Source organism: Alosa sapidissima, chromosome 10 (genome assembly GCF_018492685.1).
Source record: "Alosa sapidissima isolate fAloSap1 chromosome 10, fAloSap1.pri, whole genome shotgun sequence".
Classification (NCBI taxonomy): domain Eukaryota; kingdom Metazoa; phylum Chordata; class Actinopteri; order Clupeiformes; family Clupeidae; genus Alosa; species Alosa sapidissima.
In genome coordinates this window covers 36167302-36189646 of record NC_055966.1, presented here as the reverse complement: position 1 = coordinate 36189646, position 22345 = coordinate 36167302, and the positions used below count along the sequence as shown (strand labels likewise).

Below are 22345 nucleotides of genomic sequence, written 5' to 3'. Positions count from 1 at the left end.
GAGCCCTGTATGTGTTTAGCTTGGTTTATTGATGGCTAGCTCGCTAGCTAGTGGGGGTTTAGCGCAGCAGTCACTTGCTACCGAAGCTGCAGGGGGAGCTATGTCGTGAAAAATGCGAGCTCAAATCAGGCGAAAACCCAGAAACAGCGAAGGAATAACCAGACCTGCATAGGGCTTCTTTAATGATCATCATATGGTAATGAAAGTTAATGATCATCATATGGTAATGAAAGTTAATGATTATCATGGTAATGAAAGTTGTAGATTTGCAGCCACAGCCGATGTACACCAAGACCCCCTGCACGGAAATCCGCCCGGCCGCATGCCATTTGATAAAATGTCCGGACGCAAATATATTTCCTTCTCATGGCTAGGATGATGGAATTGATAATGGGGAATGTATTTGGAAATGTTTCATACAACAATGCTGACTATATGTATATGACTACTAAAATGAGAAACCCAGCCCAGCCCAGCCCAGCCTAGCCCAGCACAACCCAGCCCAACCCAGCCCAGCCCAGCCCAGCCCAGCCTAGCCCAGCACAACCCATCCCAGCCCAGCCCAGCACAACCCAGCCCAGCCCAGCCCAGAACAACCCAGCCCAGCACAACCCAGCCCAGCCCAGCCTAGCCCAGCACAACCCAGCACAACCCAGCCCAGCCCAGCCCAGCCTAGCCCAGCACAACCCAGCACAACCCAGCCCAGCCCAGCCCAGCCCAGCCCAGCCCAGCTAGTGTGAGTAGTGGGACTCACGGCAGGTGAATGAGCACGGTTGCTGGGATGCTCTGCAGCTCCTCCTTGGTGATGCTGCTGAAGTAGTCTGTCCTGTTCTGCTCCAGCGTATGGAACAGCTGACGTGCAGCACAGCCGATCTGAGAGCAGAAGAAGCCGGTTGGCAGGGCATGACACAGGGGACTGTGTGGGCGTTGGCAGGGCAGGGCATGACACAGGGGACTGTGTGGGCGTTAGAAGACGGAGCGTAGTGTGAGGGCTGTGACATGCCCACCTGTGTTTTGTCCAGCCAGCCAGAGGACTGAGAGAGGGCCTCCACGCTTTCCATGGTCTCGTTTTGGATCAGGCTGTCAATCATCTCACAGGTCACGCCCTGTATAGCCTGACCAAGCATCCTGCTCAGAGACAATTCGTCAGTTTACAGGAAGTGCTGACAGTTACCAGGACCTTGTATTCACCAATTAATCTATTCTATGGCATATCTACACATAGAGACAGTCTATTCTATGGCATATCTACACATGGAGACAGTCTATTTTATGGCATATCTACACATGGAGACTGTAATAGACAGATATCCATCTATTCTATAACAAATCTACACATGGAGACTGTATACAGATATGTGTCTCTTGACAGAATACTAAACTATAAAATGAAACTAATGTGTGGTGCTCACACTAGCGTGGGGTGAAGTGTCGACTCATGGGTTGACCCAGTTTGGTCAGTGACAATGAAAACAGCAAGTGTGAACATCAGTGAGTAGATCATGGTCCATGCAGGACTAGTGTGAACATCAGTGAGTAGATCATGGTCCATGCAGGACTAGTGTGAACATCAGTGAGTAGATCATGGTCCATGCAGGACTAGTGTGAACATCAGTGAGTAGATCATGGTCCATGCAGGACTAGTGTGAACATCAGTGAGTAGATCATGGTCCATGCAGGACTAGTGTGAACATCAGTGAGTAGATCATGGTCCATGCAGGACTAGTGTGAACATCAGTGAGTAGATCATGGTCCATGCAGGACTAGTGTGAACATCAGTGAGTAGATCATGGTCCATGCAGGACTAGTGTGAACATCAGTGAGTAGATCATGGTCCATGCAGGACTAGTGTGAACATCAGTGAGTAGATCATGGTCCATGCAGGACTAGTGTACCTTAAATGCTGATGCTTCAGTTTCCGACCCACAATCTTCTTCAGCAGGAAAGCGGACTGCAGAGAGGCATTGGGGGGAGGGGGGGGCATTACACAGGAAGGGGGGGGGCATTACACAGGAGTCATAAAACATTTTCTCTAAATGTTCAGATGTGAACAATAAACACGAATTCAATAAAGAAGAATAAGATGACCATTACATCTGTATAGAATACTGCACACTTCTAAAAATAAGATGACCATTACACCTGTATAGAATACTGCACACTTCTAAAAATAAGATGACCATTACACCTGTATAGAATACTGTGCACTTCTAAAAATAAGATGACCATTACACCTGTATAGAATACTGCACACTTCTAAAAATAAGATGACCATTACACCTGTATAGAATACTGTGCACTTCTAAAAATAAGATGACCATTACACCTGTATAGAATACTGCACACTTCTAAAAATAAGATGACCATTACACCTGTATAGAATACTGTGCACTTCACCTGTATTCTAGCACACCTGAGCTTAATCGCACTACATGGGCTCTGTGGCGTACCTGTGCACCTGGGCTCTGTGGCGTACCTGTGCACCTGGGCTCTGTGGCGTACCTGTGCACCTGGGCTCTGTGGCGTACCTGTGCACCTGGGCTCTGTGGCGTACCTGTGCACCTGGGCTCTGTGGCGTACCTGTGCACCTGGGCTCTGTGGCGTACCTGTGCACGTGTCCACTTGCGTCCCTCCAGCTGCTCTATGGAGGTGAGCCTGGCCCGGCCCAGGGTGCTCAGGGACAGGCTGGACAGCAGCGGCGCGGGGACGCTCAGAACCAGCGCCGACACGTTCACAGAGCTGCGCATCTACACACACAGCCAGCAGGGGGCAGCAGAAAGCAAAGTTAACACCACAGCTACTATATGTGTCCCTGTAACTCCCGAGAAACACAAGGGGCTTATCAGACTGTCACTGTTATAATCACTCATTAGGAGGTGGTGGGGAATGAAGTGAATGAATAACTGCTATCTCTTGACTGGGTTGAGTGAGAGGATCACTATAGTATAGCGAGGAGGTGGCCATGCCCTGGGTACTCTAGCGATGGGTAGATGTTGTGTTTTTCATTGAGTTGAATGCAATGTTTCAGATAGCCCCTTGTCCAATGTCCACGGTCCATCTCACCCCCTTCAGTAGCGCCTTCCTCTGCAGAGTGGACATCATCTGGCTGACCCTCTCCAGCCGCTCCCTCTCCTCCCCCCTCAGGAGCTCCTCGCCAGGCAGGGTCTGGAGCTCAGAGCTGGCCACACCACGCGCCACCGTCCCCAGAGACAGCAGCACAGAGCTGGAGATCTGATACAGCAGCAGAGGGGTGGAGAGAGAGAGAGAGAGAGAGAGAGAGAGAGAGAGAGAGAGAAAGAGAGAGAGAGAGAGAATAGGAGAGAGAGAGGCCGGTAGGAAGAGAAGAACGAAGAGGCGAGCAATAGAGGGAGAAGGGATAGAAAGGGAAAATAGAGAGGGAAAGGAAGAGAGGAGAGAAAGAGAGGGGGAAAGAGAGAGGGAAGGAGAGAGGAGAAAAGGCAAAGAGTGAGAGAAAAGAGAAATTAAAAGTGGAAGAGAAACAAACGAGGGAGGAATAGAGGACAGGAGGAGGAATAGAGGACAGGAGGGAGGGGAGATGAGAGGACAGGAGGAGGAATAGAGGACAGGAGGGAGGGGAGATGAGAGGACAGGAGGAGGAATAGAGGACAGGAGGAGGAATAGAGGACAGGAGGAGGAATAGAGGACAGGAGGGAGGGGAGATGAGAGGACAAGAAGAGGAATAGAGGACAGGAGGAGGAATAGAGGACAGGAGGGAGGGGAGATGAGAGGACAGGAGGAGGAATAGAGGACAGGAGGAGGAATAGAGGACAGGAGGGAGGGGAGATGAGAGGACAAGAAGAGGAATAGAGGACAGGAGGAGGAATAGAGGACAGGAGGGAGGGGAGATGAGAGGACAGGAGGAGGAATAGAGGACAGGAGGAGGAATAGAGGACAGGAGGGAGGGGAGATGAGAGGACAAGAAGAGGAATAGAGGACAGGAGGAGGAATAGAGGACAGGAGGGAGGGGAGATGAGAGGACAGGAGGAGGAATAGAGGACAGGAGGAGGAATAGAGGACAGGAGGGAGGGGAGATGAGAGGACAGGAGGAGGAATAGAGGACAGGAGGGAGGGGTGGGGAGATGAGAGGACAAGAGGAGGAATAGAGGACAGGAGGGAGGGGAGATGAGAGGACAGGAGGAGGAATAGAGGACAGGAGGAGGAATAGAGGACAGGAGGAGGAATAGAGGACAGGAGGAGGAATAGAGGACAGGAGGAGGAATAGAGGACAGGAGGGAGGGGAGATGAGAGGACAAGAGGAGGAATAGAGGACAAGAGGAGGAATAGAGGACAGGAGGAGGAATAGAGGACAAGAGGAGGAATAGAGGCTGTTTGTGATTGTGATTGTATCATTAGTTTTGCATAAACAAGCACAGGACAAGGTCAGACACAAGGTCAGGAACTTCGAGTGTTTATTTGAATATGTAAATCCCTTCCAGCTCAATCTTTGCATAGGTTATATAAAACCTTATGCAGATGTGGACGTTCCTGATGTATTCAAATTAGTATATGTCTCACAAAGTAAAGTAACAAACTATAACCTCATTCAATTTACAATTAAATCTCAATAATGTATTATGAATGAATAGTTTCATGTTAAAACTAGGGATCAATAAAGTATCTATCTATCTATCTATCTATCTATCTATCTATCTATCTATTTATCTATCTATCTAAAACCTATAGTCTGATACTCCCTCCATCTCTCCCTTGCACTAGCCTCACCTGGGTCTTCAGCAGGGCCTTGGCCAGGGTTTTTGGCCTGGGCAGCGCTCCACGGGGTTCTGCTGAGGCTGGGCAGGGTGCTGGCCAGAGCCTGGGCTGAGAAGCGGGTCAGTCTGGAGAGGGGAAGTGCGGACACAGCCGAGCCCAGAGACTCCAGGAGCTCAGGGTCTGGGAACGCGTCGGCCGAGGAGAAGAGCTTACTCACAAGCTGCCTCTTCAGCTGTGGAGAGGAGGAGAGAGAGGGAGGAGAGAGGAGAGGAGAGGAGAGGGAGGAGAGAGGAGAGGAGAGAGGGAGGAGAGAGGAGAGGAGAGGAGAGGGAGGAGAGAGGAGACAGAGGAGAGGAGAGGGAGGAGAGGAGACAGAGGAGAGGGAGGAGAGGAGAGGGAGGATGTGGAGAGAGGGAGGAGGAGAGAGAGGGAGGAGAGGAGAGGGAGGAGAGGAGAGAGAGGATGAGGAGAGAGAGGGAGGAGGAGAGGAGAGGGAGGATGTGGAGAGAGAGGATGAGGAGAGAGAGGGAGGATGAGGAGAGAGAGAGAGGGAGGAGAGGAGAGGGGGAAAGGAAAGAGAGGATGAGGAGAGAGAGAGAGAGAGAGAGGATGAGGAGAGAGAGGGAGGAGAAGAGAAAGAGAATGAGAGAGAGGGTGTGTGAGTGTGTGTGTGAGTGTGCACGTGTGTGTGTTGGGGTGTGTGTGTGTGTGTGAGTGTGCATGTGTGTGTGTGAGTGTGTGCGTGTGTGTGTGTGAGTGTGCACGTGCGTGCGTGAGTGTGCATGTGTGTGTGTGGGTGAGTGTGCATGTGTGTGTGTGAGTGTGCATGTGTGTGTGTGGGTGAGTGTGCATGTGTGTGTGTGAGTGTGTGTGTGCGAGGGTGAGTGTGCACGTGTGTGTGTGAGTGTGTGTGTGTGTGTGTGTGTGAGTGTGCACGTGCGTGCGTGGGTGAGTCTGCATGTGTGTGTGTGAGTCTGCATGTGTGTGTGTGAGTGTGTGCAGGGGTGAGTCTGCATGTGTGTGTGTGATTGCGTGCGTGCGTCGGTGAGTGTGCACGTGCGTGGGTGAGTGTGCATGTGTGTGTGTGAGTCTGCACGTGTGTGTGTGATTGTGCACGTGCGTAGGTGAGTTTGCATGTGTGTGTGTGAGTCTGCACGTGTGTGTGTGATTGTGCACGTGCGTAGGTGAGTCTGCATGTGTGTGTGTGATTGTGTGCGTGCATGGGTGAGTGTGCACGCATGTGTGTGATTGCGTGCGTGCATGCGTGGGTGAGTGTGCACGCATGTGTGTGATTGCGTGCGTGCGTGCGTGCGTGGGTGAGTGTGCACGCATGTGTGTGATTGCGTGCGTGCGTGCGTGCGTGCGTGCGTGGGTGCGTGGGTGAGTGTGCATGTTCACCTTTTTGCTGGCTGAATTCTGGCACTCCTCCAGCTGAGACAGTAGACCCTTGCTCATGGTCTTGTTCAGAGACGACACCCCACCATCATAGAAGCAGGCCAGCGAACCCAAGCTGAACCACACCGGGGTCAAAGGTCAAAGACAAGATGGAACTTCAGCACTCATAAATGTGTTAACATAAATACGTCAGCATCATCATTTGATACATACAGACACACACACACACACACACACACACACACACACACACACACACACACACACACCTACACCTACATACAGTGCAAACAAATCCACAGGTGGACCTGTAGAGTTATTCCTATAAAGAAGTTCGTATAACGACGTACTCTGAGTCTGTCTTTATTTAGCAACTCAGTACAGCAGCCGAAACCCAGTGCATGAACAAAGCTTCCCTTTACCCATAACCCCGGTACTGATGTCACCTCCAGTTGCTTCAAAATAAAAGCATTCCTTACACCATTATTCCATAATACCACAGACCTACATGAATGCGCGCGCGCGCACACACACACACACACACACACACACACACACACACACACACTGTTAATGACCAAGAGCAGAGGTGTACCTTGCAGTATGTTGCAGGAGTTCCTGTGTGCTTGAGAAGCATGTTTTGAGTCTGCTCATGAGAGTCCTGCCCAAAGAGGCCTTGATGGCCCCCACCCTCTGGAAGGAGTGAGAGACGCTTTGGCTCCGAAAGAACTGGCAGAGCTGGCAGAGAGACAGAGGGATCGGCAGAAAAAGAACACAGTTGAAATGCTCTTCTTGCAAATGCCTACTATCTTCCACTGGTAGTCAACTGACCACCGTATAAAGTAAGTACATTTTATTATAAGTAACTTATATACATTTTATTTTAAAACGCATTTTCTAGCACAGAGCTTACTCAATTATAGGCCTATGTCCTACTGTATCTGAAGTTAAATGCACCCTTAAGTTGACCTTAACGTAAGTTTTCCAAAATCATTTTGATGGCCATTATCTGAGCGGCTCTCTGTAGGCGATTACTGACCTAGCAGGGTAGGGACCCCCCACCCCCCTACATACTTCTACAGATTGCTGTCCTGTCCTGCTGTGCATTCCTCCCCCACCCCCCTACATACTTCTACAGATTGCTGTCCTGTCCTGCTGTGCATTCCTCAGATCTCATATTGGAGTTATGGATATACTTTGTTGCCAAAGACCAACAGCAAATATTGTTATGTGATGCTACATTAATTAGTTAAGGGTGCCTTATGTGATGCTACGTTAATTAGTTAAGGGTGCCTTATGTGATGCTACATTAATTAGTTAAGGGTGCCTTATGTGATGCTACATTAATTAGTTAAGGCCTTATGTGATGCTACATTAATTAGTTAAGGCCTTATGTGATGCTACATTAATTAGGCTGGACATACTACCTGCTTATGTGATGCTACATTAATTAGTTAAGGGTGCCTTATGTGATGCTACATTAATTAGTTAAGGCCTTATGTGATGCTACATTAATTAGGCTGGACATACTACCTGCTTATGTGATGCTACATTAATTAGTTAAGGGTGCCTTATGCTACATTAATTAGTTAAGGGGGCCTTATGTGATGCTACATTAATTAGTTACGGCCTTATGTGATGCTACATTAATTAGTTAAGGGGGCCTTATGTGATGCTACATTAATTAGTTAAGGCCTTATGTGATGCTACATTAATTAGTTAAGGGGGCCTTATGTGATGCTACATTAATTAGTTAAGGCCTTATGTGATGCTACATTAATTAGTTAAGGGTGCCTTATGTGATGCTACATTAATTAGGCTGGACATACTACCTGCTTATGTGTTTCAGTTCCTTTTAAGCTATAAAACATGTCGAGACTTTGGGTAAATATAAGAATATATGATAAATATTAAATCATTGATAAAAATCCAAATCCAATTATAAACCACCCACCATAATTCATCAATCAAAATATTGTCAAGGAAGACTGGTGGCGGCATAGTTTGACTGTCTGGTGAGCGCTCACCTCTTCTGACGGGATAGTCTTCACTTCCTGTGGAGGCAGACGGGACAGGAAGCGTCCCATGATCCTCAGCACCTTGATGTTCAGCCAGGGCTGCCTCTGGGGGCAACGGACACGATTCGGACCTCCTGAAACAAAATGCAACAGCTTTTAACACACACACACACACACACACACACACACACACACACACACACACACACACACTCTTACACTCACTCAGTCACCACCTGACATCTGAGAGACACAGAAACACACACACACACACACACACACACACACACACACACACACACACACACACACTGTTCATACTGTACACCTGTGAATGAACTTAAAGCCTCACAATCACATGGACATACATGTTCACATACAGTGCATACTTAGAGATGAGTTGAACATGAAATCACACTCAGACACACATCACACAGACATGCAGACACACACACACACACACACATGGATGCATGTCTGCATGTAAAGGACTTCTGCATGCCAAGGCATGTACACACTCAAACACACCTAAACAGACACAAACACAAACACGTGGACTGTCCAATGAATAGACGGAGACTATTCATCCTCCTCTCCTCTCCTCCCTCGGCACATAACTTACTCTCTCCGTCTTCTTCTTCTGGCCCCCTCTTCTCTTTTTTGTCATCCTCCCATCTCTTCCCTCCTTCCCTCTTTTCCTCTTTGCTCTGTTCTTTCTCCCCCCTCTCTCCGATCCCTGACTGGTTACTGTCTGTCGGCAAACTCTTCTCTCCTCCTCCCTCCTTTTCTTTCCTCACTTCTTTCTCCTCCCTCCGTCGGCTTGGCGACTGGTCACTCTCTGGCCAGCTCTTCTTCTCTTTGTCCTCCCCATGTGTTTCCATCATCCCTCCGCTCTCGGACTCCGTACTGTTTTTTCTAGACTTCTCACGCTTCCCCCACCCCCCCACTCCTCCTCCTTTCTCCTCCATCCTCTGACTCTCTTCATCCTCTCTTTCTCCCTCTTCCTCTTGTTTGACACTCATCCTCCCCTCCTCTTTCTCTTTGTCTGCTACTTTCCCTTCAGGCCTTCCCTTCTCTTTCTCTTTATCCCTCCATCTCTCCTCTCCTCCCTCTGTCTCCTCTTTTCTCTCTCCATCCTTCTCCCTCTCTCTGATGCCTGGAGCATCGGCATCTTCTGCCCAGGTGTCTGATTCCTGACTTCCTGTCTGCGCACTGACTTCCTGTTTCTTGGCTCCGCCCCCACTTGGCTCTTTCTTTCCTGTTGGTTCCATTTCTTCTCCGTCTCCTGAGCTCATAATCTTCTCCTCCTCCCCCTCTTTACCTATTCCAGGCTGCTTCTTTTCTTTCCTGTCATCCTCCACTTCCTCTTCTTTCATATGATCACTCCATTGTTCTTTCACTTCTTGGGAAGATCTAGTGCTCCTACTAGCCCTTTCTCTGGGCTCTTCTGTTGTGACCCCATTAATGGCCGCCATCCCCTGACTCCTTCCTCCTTCTCTCGGTCCTTTCTCCTCTACCACTTCTTTCTCTACCTCTCTCCCAATTTGCCTTTTCCCTCTCTCTTTTTTTGCTCCTTCTAGATCAAACAGGGAAATGGGTTAATTCATATTCACGAATTACAACACAATGGTACATATTTGTCACTTTTTTTCACTCTGTGAATACAAATCAGCAAGAGAAAGTTCTCACCAAAAAACATCTCTGTGTGTACAGCCTTTTTAATGACTGAAATGCCTTTTTAATTACAAATGATGTAACTGAATACATTTGCTGTTTATGTCTATGTTTGATGTAGAGGGCAGTGGTCAAAGGCAAGTGAACTCTTACTGGCCAGCACCACAGAGGGTGGGCGTGAGGCTTTACCTGAGTCCAAGAGGGAGTTTGGGTCGTGCAGAAGCGCTCCCAGTGCTCCAGGCCCACCTGGTGTTGGTTTGGCTCCCATGCTCCAGGGGTGTGGGCGTTTGGGTCTCTGGGCAGGGCTGCTGTGAGTGCAGTTGAACTCATTCTCCAGCACACTGGCTTTCACCCATTCTCTGATCTGGTCCCTCTGCTCCTCTGACAGAGAGCTAAACACTTCACTAAACATCTTCATCCTAAGAGACAGAGAGAGAGAGAGGGAGAGAGATGGAGAGAGAGAGGGATGGAGGGAGGGAGAAAGGGAAGGAGAGGGGAAGAGGGAGAGAGACAAACAGAAAGAGAGAATGAGAGGGAGGGAGATACACATTCGCACACATATGTTTACATTCACATAACACACACACACACACACACACACACACACACACACACACACATAATCCCACAAACAGACACACACGCACACACACACTGTTATGACCAGGCGCACTGGCCACAACATAGAATGACAAAAATGTCAATTGGGCTCGTTTTGTCTAGGGGTTTATTTAAACAATGGGGTAAATTACAACAAAAAAAAAAGACAGAAAAAGGGATTTTAACTATAACAGAATAGGACCAACACAGGAAGACCAACAATAGGCGTGTAGCGGAACACAAGTCTTGTCGACTGCACAGCTCCACAGATATTTAAAGGGGTGGCTGCGCCCACTCCTAACAGGTCACACCTGCATACAATTAAGGAGACAGCAACAGTGAAGGAAACAGCACCACCAAAGGTAGAGGAGGGACATAACACCCCCATACCAAAATGCACACAATTAAGGAGACAGCAACAGTGAAGGAAACAGCACCACCAAAGGTAGAGGAGGGACGTAACACCCCCATACCAAAATGGCGACTCCAGTTTCCATAACAATGCAATAAAGAACAGAGGACAGTGATGCGTGCAACACACTTTCCAAGACAGAAATGTACAGAAAGGCTGTAATCTGAAACATGAACAAACACACAAGACACACAAAACAAACAAATAAAAACACATGACAAAACAGTTACAAAGTAACCGCAGACATGAAAACATCGACTAAGGTACTATTAAATAACGTAACTATCAGCACCAGCTTGATTTTGATGTTAAAAGGCTGCAAGATCAAGCTCCATGCATCAGATGCTTTCAAGCACCTTCATGCAGGTTCAAATGGTCTGCGCTTTACCACATACGGACCATTGAAACGGGCAGGGAAAGGAAGTTGGCCACACACTTTATCACCCTCTTTAAAGTGTCGATCTGTGGATAAGCGCTGGCAAGATTTCTGAAACTTAGAAAAAGAATCACAAAAATTGAAATGAACGAGAGAGGACGAGCTTTCTCCCTTCCCCGGGAAGATGAGATTCAAATTCACTTTAGACACAGAGCATGTAGCAGCGCGGGAAGGTATACCTTTGGGATTCTTCTCCAAGTGCCTATGGTCTGCTGGCCAGGCACAGCAACCACCCGATGGAGAACTTTAGAACCCACACGATTCCACACATTGCCGCCAGCTAAATCATTGCCCAGTATAAATGAAATGCCAGGAATGGGCAACGATTGACAAACTCCAACAGCAACGCTGCCGGTAATCACACTGGATTTTAAATCAATGCGATGGAGTGGAACGACAGTAAAGCCCATCTCGAAGCCACGGACCAACACATTCTCGCCAGTTTTCATTGTTCGAGACAAAGGTAGAACACTGTGCAAGATGAACGATTGCGCAGCACCAGTGTCACGCAGGATGCGTATTGGAGTGAGGTGTTGGTCACCAGGCAACGACACAAAACCATCGCTAATAAATGGTTCATAGCCAGTCTTCACCGCGCTCGATAACTCAGGGCAGGGCAACGCAGAATTTAACTCCGCTGTAATCAGCCCAACGCCTTTCGCAGCTTGTTTCTCCATCAGCACTGGACACTGCCACTAAGTGCCCAGGCCTCTTACAATAGAAACATGCCTGCTCTGAGTGACTGGTAGACTGGACTCCTGTATGAATGAACTGAGACCTAGGCCTTTGCCCGTCTTCGGAAAATACCCTGTGTGTAAGTACAAATTCGTCCGCTAAGACAGCAGCTTCTTGCAGAGACTCGACTTTATGACCTTACGTAGCTACAGCATCAGGCAAGCAGTTTTTAAACTCTTCAACTAAAATCAGTGCTCGTAACTTTTCCTGGCTGTCTATTTCCCTTGATGAACACCACCGATCAAATAACACACACACACACACACACACACACACAAACAGACACACACACACACACACACAAACACACACGCACACATACACACACACACCTACAGACACACACACACGCACACACACGCACACACACACACACACACACTAACACACACGCACACACACACACACACACATACACACACACACACACACACACACACACACACAAACAGACACACACACACACACACACAAACACACACGCACACATACACACACACACCTACAGACACACACACACGCACACACACGCACACACACACACACACACACTAACACACACGCACACACACACACACACACACACACACACACACACACACACACACACACACACACACACACACACACACTTACATCTCAGCCATATGGAGCTGGTCTGGGCTCGGGGGCAGGTGTATGTAGTGGGGGGGCATGTTCTCCAGGTAGGGCTTGGCCGCCCACAGCAGCTTGGACAGGTCCTCTATCGGGACCCACTGGCCATTCTGGATGACGGCTGACCAGGCCACTGGAGAGATGAACGTTTGCATGAAACAGCGCGGCTGCTCCTGGAGGCCGACCCGGACCGAGGAGAAGATAGACAGATAGATGGATTCAAGATGGAGAGAGAGAGAGAGGGATGGAAAGATTGGGAGGAGGAATGGACATGTATCCGTTAGAGAAGGTCTCGGAGGGAGAGGCACGAAAGTAACAGACACACAACTGAATGAGGTGGATGGGGCGTAGCTACTGACTGTAGAGTTCTTCATGATGTCGATCATCTCGGGCAGAGTGGTGACGTTCAACAGCTGCTCAGTGACATTCTGAGGACATGAAACAGATGACGTGAGCCTCTAGTGATGGTGATGATCCACTGGGAACTATTGTCTGTGGATTGCTATTGAGGTTATGTATCATAACTGATTTAGCACAAAAGAACCCTCCATCTCTCTATAATGACTATTTTGCATAAGAGATACTGCTCACACAACATGTGTGTGTGTGTGTGTGTGTGTGTGTGTGTGTGTATAACGGGTGTGGTGGAGCAGCGGCAATGTCATCGCCTGACAATCGGTTGCCGCCAGTTCAATTCCTGAACCTGCCATTGCAAGTCTGTGTCACTTTGGATAAAAGTGTCTACTAAATGCCAGTCAATTGTGCGTGCGTGCGTGCGTGTGTGTGTGTGCATGTGTACATGCGTATGTGTCCGTAAGTGCATGTGTGTGTGCGTACAGCGTGTGTATATGTGTGTATGTACATACAGTATATGTGTGTGTGTGTGTGTGTGTGTGTGTGTGTGTGTGTGTGTGTGTGAGAGAGAGAGAGAAAGAAAGAGAGAAAGAGAGTGCCATTTACCCAGTCCGCTTCCATGTCAGGCCTGTCCACTGAGCTGTTGGACAGACTTGCCGATCGTGAGGAAGTAAGAGTGGGAAAAGGAGGACTAGAGGAGAGGGAGGACAGGAGAGAGGAGAAGAGAGAGAAAGGGTTCTGCGGCATCATCTCCTCCTCTTCCACAGAGCTGAGGACAGAATGAAAGAACCAGTGAATAAGAAAAAGATGGACAGTCATGGGCATGCAAAACTGTAAACTGGAAGTGCGGTGAAGTACCTGTTGTATGCCGGCTCTGGCATAGCTGGTGGCTGGTGTCCTGCAGTAAGGATTTTGTAAAAAAATAAATACAATGTGATACAAAATAAAATTTGATTGTGTGTTTGAACGTGCTAGAATGTGTGTGTGTGTGTGTGTGTGTGTGTGTGTGTGTGTGTGTGTATGTGTGTGTGTAGACAGTATTTTCTCACCCATTTTAGAGCACTTAAGCATCTATTAAGAAAGAGAGAAGAGAAAAGAAAAAGAGAAGAGCAGGAGAGAACAGAAGAGAAGAGGACAAAAGCAGTGGTCACCACACACTTCACTGGCTGCCCCATGGCTCCTCATTACCCTGGACAGGTTAATTAGGACAGGGGGACAAGGAGGAGTAATGATCCGAGCTGCCCTCGTTCCCAATTATCTCAATTAGTCTGATAGCACTGCTAATCACTGCTGTGTGTATCCCTGGTCAGAGATGCCTCTCAATTACACACAGACTTTAGGGAGCTCATGATTCAAGTGAATGGATATGGTCAAAAAGGTAGACCATAAAATCACAACTGTAAAATGGGAAGGTCATTTTCTGGTATATTACTTTAGATTTATTTTAATACTTTAAGTGTTAAATCACCCCCTTTTCATCTGAAGAAAGTAACCACTACACACTCAACTATTGTCAGAGACGTTTTAGCACTTAATCAAATGGGACCTAGAATATATAAACTCAGAAATAGTGCTAAAATGAACTCTTTAAAGGGATATTCCACCATTTGGAGAAATACACTCATTTTCCACCTCCCCTTTAGTTAAACAATTGAGTTTTACCTTTTCCCCAGTTCATCCAGCCGTTCTCTGAGTCTGACAGTAGCACTTTTAGGTGGAAAATGAGTGTATTTCCCCACATGGTGGAGTATCGCTTTAAGAGTTGATTTGACAGCGTACCAGTTTCTTGGCCATCTCCTTGAACTCTGGGGTCATGCGTGGAATGCCCATCATGGTGGCGTTGCCCTCGGACATCACGTTGCCCATCATTTCCTGTGACATGACTGCGGAGCGAGGGCATGAACATACACAAACACACATCATCATCTTCACACAAAGCACAAGTACAGTGGAGGTGTGTTATGGGAAATCTGTATCTTGTGTACCTGCGATGGCCAAGTCAGCCAAAAGGAGAAAGACCAGAGCTTTTCCCCTCAGAGTTTGCATCGCGTATTCCAACCTCCCCTCAGTATTCAGAGTGGGACCTAGACAAACATTGTTTGGACTTAGTATCAGAATCGCCAGGATTACAATACCAAACAGACCCTCTATTATCGGTTTATCAACCTAACACAAGCCTGTACGTTTATTCTGTCACTACGCTATGTAATTCAGCCAGCTATCACCCCAGCAGTAGGAGTGGTTCTGTTTGGGAGTGGCTCAGATAGGTGTAAGGAAAGCATTAGAGGCACCTGCTTTCCATGGGGCTTTTAATGGCTAAACCCCATCGCTTACCCACACCCACACACACACAAACACACACACTGCTTTCCATGGGGCTTTTAATGAAGAGGAGGTGGTTAAACCACGCCTAAATGCTTTTAGGTACTTGTTTCATGCATCATGTCAAAGTTGCAACATAAAACCCTGTCAGAATGGTTCCGCTGTCGCCATGGTACTGGTCTCCATGTGGACTGAGGCTAAAAGCTGCCCCATCCTGTCTCCCATATGCAGCTTGGAGAGCTTGGGACGTTGGGGCGCCGGCTGCCTGGCAACCCATCAGCTGGGAGCCCTCCCGTGGGAGCCAGTGAGAGCAGACCGAGAAAAACAGTCTTTCATACAAGCCTCAAAGCATTTCTCTCTCCCTCTCTCTCTCTGTGTCTTCTTATGTTTGTCTTTTTCTTTTGTGGGTGGCATGGTCATCTCGTTCTGATCTCTCGGACATCCCCGTCCTTTTGTTACCATGGTTTGCTCACCATAAAAGTACACCGTACAAATCAGCTCTATTACAAACATGAAGAGATTGTTTACTTTCCCAGTGAACACGTCACATATCAGCTGTCATACTGCTTCTGTAGCTTTCATATGAACATTACCGTCTCTTCATACGATTAGCTACAGCAATGATGGTCTCATAACCTTTTATGTACAGTACTTCTTAATTACGACAGCATTTCATACTTTAGTCTTCAAACTAGTAAGTGCTTAAGTGATCACTATACTACAGTATATGCAAGACAATAAACACACTGTTAATATTCACTAATGCATTTAAAGGAAAAAAAGTCAAATTCCACAAATGTGGCTTAAATTCACATTTGTCAAGGTATTTAAAAGAGCTCAAATGTGGATATTTGCACTTAGCACTTCATTCATTTAGTTTCCATCTTCTCTAGTGAAGCAGAGGAGACTCACCTTTTGCTGTGGGTCCAAGGAGTGAGTGAGTGAGTGAGTGAGTGAGAGCCTCGCGCCTCCGCAGGTGAATAGAGGAGTGAGTGAGTGAGAGCCTCCGCAGGTGAATAGAGGAGTGAGTGAGAGCCTCCGCAGGTGAATAGAGGAGTGAGAGGATGAGTGTGCATGTCTCTTCCAATGTCTTTCTCTCCCTCCCTCCCTCACTCTCTCTCTCTCTCGCACTCCCTCTGAATGGGTTGGGTAGAACAGGTGTGACAGAACAGGTATATGGGTCAAAGTGAGGAACATGGTCTTCAGATTGTGACCTTTCTGATCTCAAAGTTACTGACATCTACTGTAGTATAAAGTACTGTATAAGTAAGTACTCTTTTGATCCCGTGAGGGAAATCTGGTCTCTGCATTTATCCCAATCTGTGAATTAGTGAAACACACTCAGCACACAGTGAACACACAGTGAGGTGAAGCACACACTAATCCCGACGCAGAGAGCTGCCTGCAACAACAGCAGCGCTCGGGGAGCAGTGAGGGGTTAGGTGCCTTGCTCAAGGGCACTTCAGCCGTTCCTACTGGTCGGGGTTCAAACCGGCAACTCTTTGGTTACAAGTCCAAAGCGCTAACCAGTAGGCCACGGCTGCCCCATCTAAATGACATGTAAAATATTGGTTTGAATATTGCTTGCATGATCACATGGAGCCATGGTAATATAGCAACCCTCACTGGCATTAGTCAGAATGACATGCAAAAACGGGGAAAACAGTACAATTAGTAAATCAATTGGTAGGCCATCAATCAATGGGCCTGGTGGTAACTAAAATGTAAAAACTCATGTACAGTTGTGTAGTGTGTAGTACAGTTTAACCTCTATTTTCCATCTGGAACACTCAAAATCACACTGTGTAGCATTCCATTTACAACAGATAGGATAGCCATATATCTGAATTAAGCGAATTTCAGTGCAAAACCACAAGCTGTGCCTATTTGTGTTTCTGCAAACAGTTACACATCTTCATTTTCTCCTGTCAAGTATGGGGTACCTCAAGGGTCAGTTTTAGGACCAATCTTATTTTGTTTATACATGCTTCCTCTTGGGCACATTATCCAGAAACACTGTGTCTCCTTCCACTTCTGTGCTGATGATACACAGCTGTACCTGCCCATTAGTTCCTCTGATCCTAGTATGCTGAATTCCTTAAATGAATGTTTTTGTGACATAAAAAACTGGATGTCAAACAATTTCCTCCAGTTGAATTCTGACAAAACAGAAGTCCTCATCATTGGATCCCAGCACATAGTGAAACAAATGATACCATCCTTAGGTCCCTTTCAATTTTTAGACTGTGTAAAACCTGTTGCAAAGAATCTTGGTGTCTGGTTTGACAGTAATTTAAGCTTTGAACGTCACATCACAAAGCTCATACAGTCTTGTTTCTATCACCTCAGAAATATTTCCAAGATTAGTTCCATCTTAACTTTTAAAGACACTGAGACCATACATGCATTTATTTCTTCAGGCCTGGATTACTGCAATAGTCTTTTTTCTTGTCTGAACCAAAAATCTATAAAGAGACTTCAAACTGTTCAGAATTCAGCTGCCCGGCTTCTTACTAAGACAAAGTACTGTAATCACATTACTCCTGTTTTAGCCTCACTGCACTGGCTCCCAGTAAGCTTTAGAATTGATTTTAAGATTCTTTTGATTACTTTTAAAGCTCTACATGGCCTGTCTCCCAACTACAGATCTCCTAGTACCTTATACACCTGTGCGTACTTTAAGATCATCTGGTAGTGGTTTCCTAACTATTCCTAAGGTCAATCTCAAAACTAAAGGGGAGAGAGCATTTAGTGTCAGGGCACCTAGGCTCTGGAATGACCTGCCTGATGAAATCAGGTCAGCCAAGTCAGTATGCTCTTTTAAATCCCTCCTTAAAACTCATCTTTACAAGCAAGCCTTCCTTAGTTTTGTTTAAGTAATATACTTCATTTTGTGTTAAGTTTATTAAGTTTTATTTCAGTGTTAAGTTTTTATTTCAGTGTCAAGTTTTATTTCAGTGTAAGTTTATTTTCCTTTTTCAAATTTATGTTAAGTTCTAATTGAATTAGTATATATTATTTGATTGTTATATTATTACGTCTTATTTGCATTTTCATTTATGTTGATATTGTACAGCACATAGTAACTTTGTTTTGAAAAGTGCTATATAAATAAAGATTATTATTATTATTATTATTTATCCAAATCCAAATAAATAAAAATAGCATACTGTACATAGTGTTAACATAACTCTTCAATGTATCCAAAGGGTACGAGATGTAAAACACATCAGCTTAATCAACCTATTGAGCTTTGATTAGCCCTACCTAAAGGGATACGATCCCTGTGGAGTTACTACACCCCACTGAAGAGGACTGGTGACCTTTTGGCCAATTAACCTTTAAACCATTTTAATTTCACTGAAAGGAAAACCCATTTTGGCCATTACTCAAGGGATGTAATTAATTAAGTCATCAACGTACAGTTACTCTAAGCAACACTCGTTTAGCAATTGAAGTAGGTAGCTAAGCAACACATTTAGAATATAGAAATTGAAGTAGGTAGAGACTGTGAATTAGTCTGACATTTAATTAAAATACATTTGTGCAAAACATCTAATCAAAATACACCCCTCCTTTCCATGCTCCTGAAGGCTAGGATTGGCTAGGATTGTTTACGGCTTGGTTCAAGCCACTATGTGTATTTCCCATTAACAGGATTGTGTACAAACAATTATTCTTTTTCTTTTTAGCCCACTCATAAAACCTGAATGGTTAGCCACAGGACAGTGAGGAGTGATTCATGGAATATCGCAAAAAGTGTATTGGAATCGCAGACTGTAGATATTTCAGTTTTTTATATTTGTTTTAAAGCCATATTCCTTAAAAGGCTTTAAAACAAATATAAAAAACCTGAAATATCTACAGTCTGTCTTTTTGTCTTTAGCAAAAGAGATGGGCATCCTTGGGAAATGATTGAACAGTAAAAGTCACATGATAACACACGGTAAAGGGCGGTCTCTTACTGTACGCTGTGGCATGAAAACACATGGTAAAGGGCGGTCTCTTACGCTGTGGAGCACCAGCAGAAGTTAGGCTACATTCATACTTGGCATTTTTATCATTATAATCCTGTTAATTCCCTTTAATCATATATTTTATATGAAGTAGACCATGTTTTCAAAAAAGTCCCGGGCTCTTTTTTAAACAGTCTACTTTTCTTGTCAAAAAAGACGTCACGTGTGAACCTAGCCTGAAGCAGCTTTAAAAGGGAAAATCAGTGTCATATGGCCAGCATCCTGGAGAGCAAGGTGATACCTGCAGCGTACACTCCAGTCAGACAAACAAGCTCCAACCTGCTATTTCCCCTGAGACTATCACAGTTTCAATTGGCATAATTATCTAATAGGGCCAATTAAGTAACCTGTCTTTAATGACCGAACAGAATGACATACAGTGTAAAGCAGCCGCGTGGTTCACACACAAAGATATTACAGATGTTCAGGATATTTTAAATACTTTATTGAGATGTTTCATTTGTCATCATGCTGCAGTTCAGACTGAATTTTCTGAGAAAGGTCTGGATCTGTGAAATGTTCTGTGAAAGACAAAAGAAAACCAGTGAGTATCAGTGAGGTATAGGCTTCCTTCCTGGACCTCCTAAACCAACAGGAATTTGACTATCAATTCCTATCCCTAGTAAATATCGGTTTCCAAAGCTTCAACATAACAGCCTATACAGTAGGCATAAATGACTGGTTTATAAGGCAAGTTTGGACATGTGTAACTTATATGGTATAGCCTGGGTTGGACATGTGTAACATATATGGTATAGCCTGGGTTGGACATGTGTAACTTATATGGTATAGCCTGGGTTGATATGGTATAGCCTGGGTTGCCATATGGGTGGAGATGGGATAAGTTCAATGGTCTTGCCCGGCCAGAATCACCATAATCATCAACATTATTATTATTATTGGCCGTCTCAATATTAAGGTCTGTAGGTTTCAGAAGCGTTTTGTGAACGCAACATTTGGACATACATAATAGTACAGATAAAAGGAAGGATAAGAGAGAAAGTGGCTTTTGTGGGTCCCAGTAGATTGAGGTGAAGGTGACCAACCTGCAGCAAACTCGCGAATGTCCACAGGTCTTTTCAAAAATACATCCCTAAATAAGAGACCAAAAAAAGCAAAAAAAAAGTATTATCTATGTATTATTACTGTATTTTATCATTTATGCCACATAAATGGATTTTTAGACACCATCAACACTATAAATCCATATATAAAAAGCTGGCAAAGTGGTAGACTATCATTAACCTACTACATATAGAGTCAGGCTAAATGTTTTAAACTAAGATGATAACGTTACCAACCGCAAAAAGTGACTCAGCAAGACTTCCACCTCTGGATGTGTTCTCAAATATTTCTCATTCGCGATTCGCGTCTGTATCTGGCAGGAATACAGACGTGAATTCATTAAACACATGCGTGATTTAGATATTTATAATTACCTTTACCCATCGTGACCATTGAACCAGCCAACTATAGCTAAAATGACTATATTGGTAGCTAAATTGGGAGGGTTGTTTTCAGTTAACATCAAACAAACAATACAAAACAGTCCTCACCATAAAATATCACTTACAATCAGGTCCTAAGTGGCCAAACTTGTACTAGGAGTCTAGGACTCGGAACCTCATCACTGAAAAGGTTCACTCAGGCTGAAAGGTGAGTTTCGAGAGACACACTAACATTTGCCGTCTATGGGCCTAACCTAAGGTACTTATCCGCTAGGTGGTGTGCTGTTCTTCCGATAATGTTACGTTACCTCTCTCCCATACAGTAGCCTACATCTCCTCGCTCATGAGGATTTTTTAAAGGAGTTATCTCGCTAATTGATGCATGACGATGAAGATGCTCCGTGAGCCGAGCATGCTGTCTGCAAATGCCAATCAGTGTAACAGTTAGCCTATGCTTAGCCTTGAGGGAAATTAGCTAACGTGCATATGATAGCATCTAGAAGCTAGATTTAAAAAAAAAAGGACCAGTCGAAATACACTAACTAAGTGATGCTAGTAGGCTTAACGGCCGTTCGTTTGGCATTGTACCTTGAATTGCCGGAGTTTTTCTTGCTGCTCTGGACTCAGTGCATCAATATCGAGATTCTCCAAGAAGCTTGACTCAGCCATTACTCCAGGACAAACACATGCACCTGTTGTAAACAGCAATGTTGTTGCGAGGCAACAAGCCGTAACCCCGCCCATTTTCGAGCGTCGGCAATGCAAAGAAACAGACTTTGTCAAAAGTAGTAGGCCTAAGATTTATTTGCATTAAAGATACATGTGCAAAAAATGGAATGGAGTAGCATATCAAGTCAAGTCAAGTCAAGTCGGCTTTTATTGTCAATTTCTTTACATGCACTGGTCATACAAAGAATTGAAATTTCGTTTCTTACTTTCCCATGCAGACATAGACATGCTTTAAATACAGACATAGACATACTATGGACATAGCCATAGACAATAAACATTAAATTAAAGTGCAAGACTGAAATATAGAACATGTATGTATCAAAATAGAAATATAGGACATATATATATATAAAAAAAAATAGAGGTAGTTGTGTTGTATATTTCTATAGTCTTATGACTATATGTCTATATGAACATAAATTAACAAGCGGTTGCACCACACAATGTGTGACTCAACATGAGCTAATGTCTCACAGTAGTATTAGGCTATATAGCCTACCCTCCATGGGAGTTGTTGCATTTGCAACAATGGCCTACAACAATCGAGACCTAGGCTACTACACAACATAGGCTATAAATAACAACATAGGCTATGACTACATTATACACAAAAGAAAAATACATAAGAGCATTAATAAGCTGTGGCTAGTGGCCCTAGCTACCATTTAATTAAAACATTCATACAGAAGCAGACAGAAACCAGACACTGAGAGAGGCTATCTGTTATTACTCAAGCTTAGAACTGAAATGAGAGAAATGCTACAATCAAGAACTGAACTGAAATGAGAGAAATGCTACAATCAAGCTGGGCTAGCATG

At 45.3% G+C, this 22345-nt stretch overlaps 2 protein-coding genes across 2 annotated transcripts in view; both read right to left on the bottom strand.

Moving 5' to 3' along the window:
- Nucleotides 1-16326, bottom strand: part of otoa (otoancorin) — a 27531-nt gene extending 11205 nt beyond the window's left edge. The window contains 18 exon segments of the mRNA XM_042105893.1: nt 755-873; nt 1008-1128; nt 1896-1951; nt 2607-2747; nt 3064-3231; nt 4739-4963; nt 6130-6241; nt 6722-6864; nt 8154-8278; nt 10008-10237; nt 12638-12828; nt 13015-13083; nt 13616-13778; nt 13868-13907; nt 14059-14080; nt 14789-14892; nt 14995-15093; nt 16244-16326. Coding sequence (XP_041961827.1) covers nt 755-873; nt 1008-1128; nt 1896-1951; nt 2607-2747; nt 3064-3231; nt 4739-4963; nt 6130-6241; nt 6722-6864; nt 8154-8278; nt 10008-10237; nt 12638-12828; nt 13015-13083; nt 13616-13778; nt 13868-13907; nt 14059-14080; nt 14789-14892; nt 14995-15055 — 2090 coding nt within the window. The 5' untranslated portion in view covers nt 15056-15093; nt 16244-16326.
- A 3444-nt stretch (nt 16327-19770) lies between these two features.
- On the bottom strand, nt 19771-21508 carry LOC121720570 (RIIa domain-containing protein 1-like). Its single transcript, XM_042106829.1, has 4 exons — nt 21384-21508; nt 20649-20725; nt 20394-20440; nt 19771-19868 (listed from the first exon to the last, which is right to left on the bottom strand). Exons 1-4 carry the CDS (start codon nt 21462-21464, stop codon nt 19804-19806), a joined length of 270 nt encoding a protein of 89 aa, XP_041962763.1. The 5' UTR covers nt 21465-21508; the 3' UTR covers nt 19771-19803.
- Between the last annotated feature and the right edge of the window lie 837 nt (nt 21509-22345).

Excerpts from the sequence above, each read along its gene's own strand:
- LOC121720570 (XM_042106829.1), bottom strand. The coding sequence starts at position 21,464 with ATGGCTGAGTCAAGCTTCTTGGAGAATCTCGATATTGATGCACTGAGT. Across the intron at positions 20,726-21,383 it reads AAAAACTCCGGCAATTCAAG|ATACAGACGCGAATCGCGAA; the intron begins GTACAATGCCAA and ends TATTCCTGCCAG. Across the intron at positions 19,869-20,393 it reads CATTCGCGAGTTTGCTGCAG|AACATTTCACAGATCCAGAC; the intron begins GTTGGTCACCTT and ends TGTCTTTCACAG.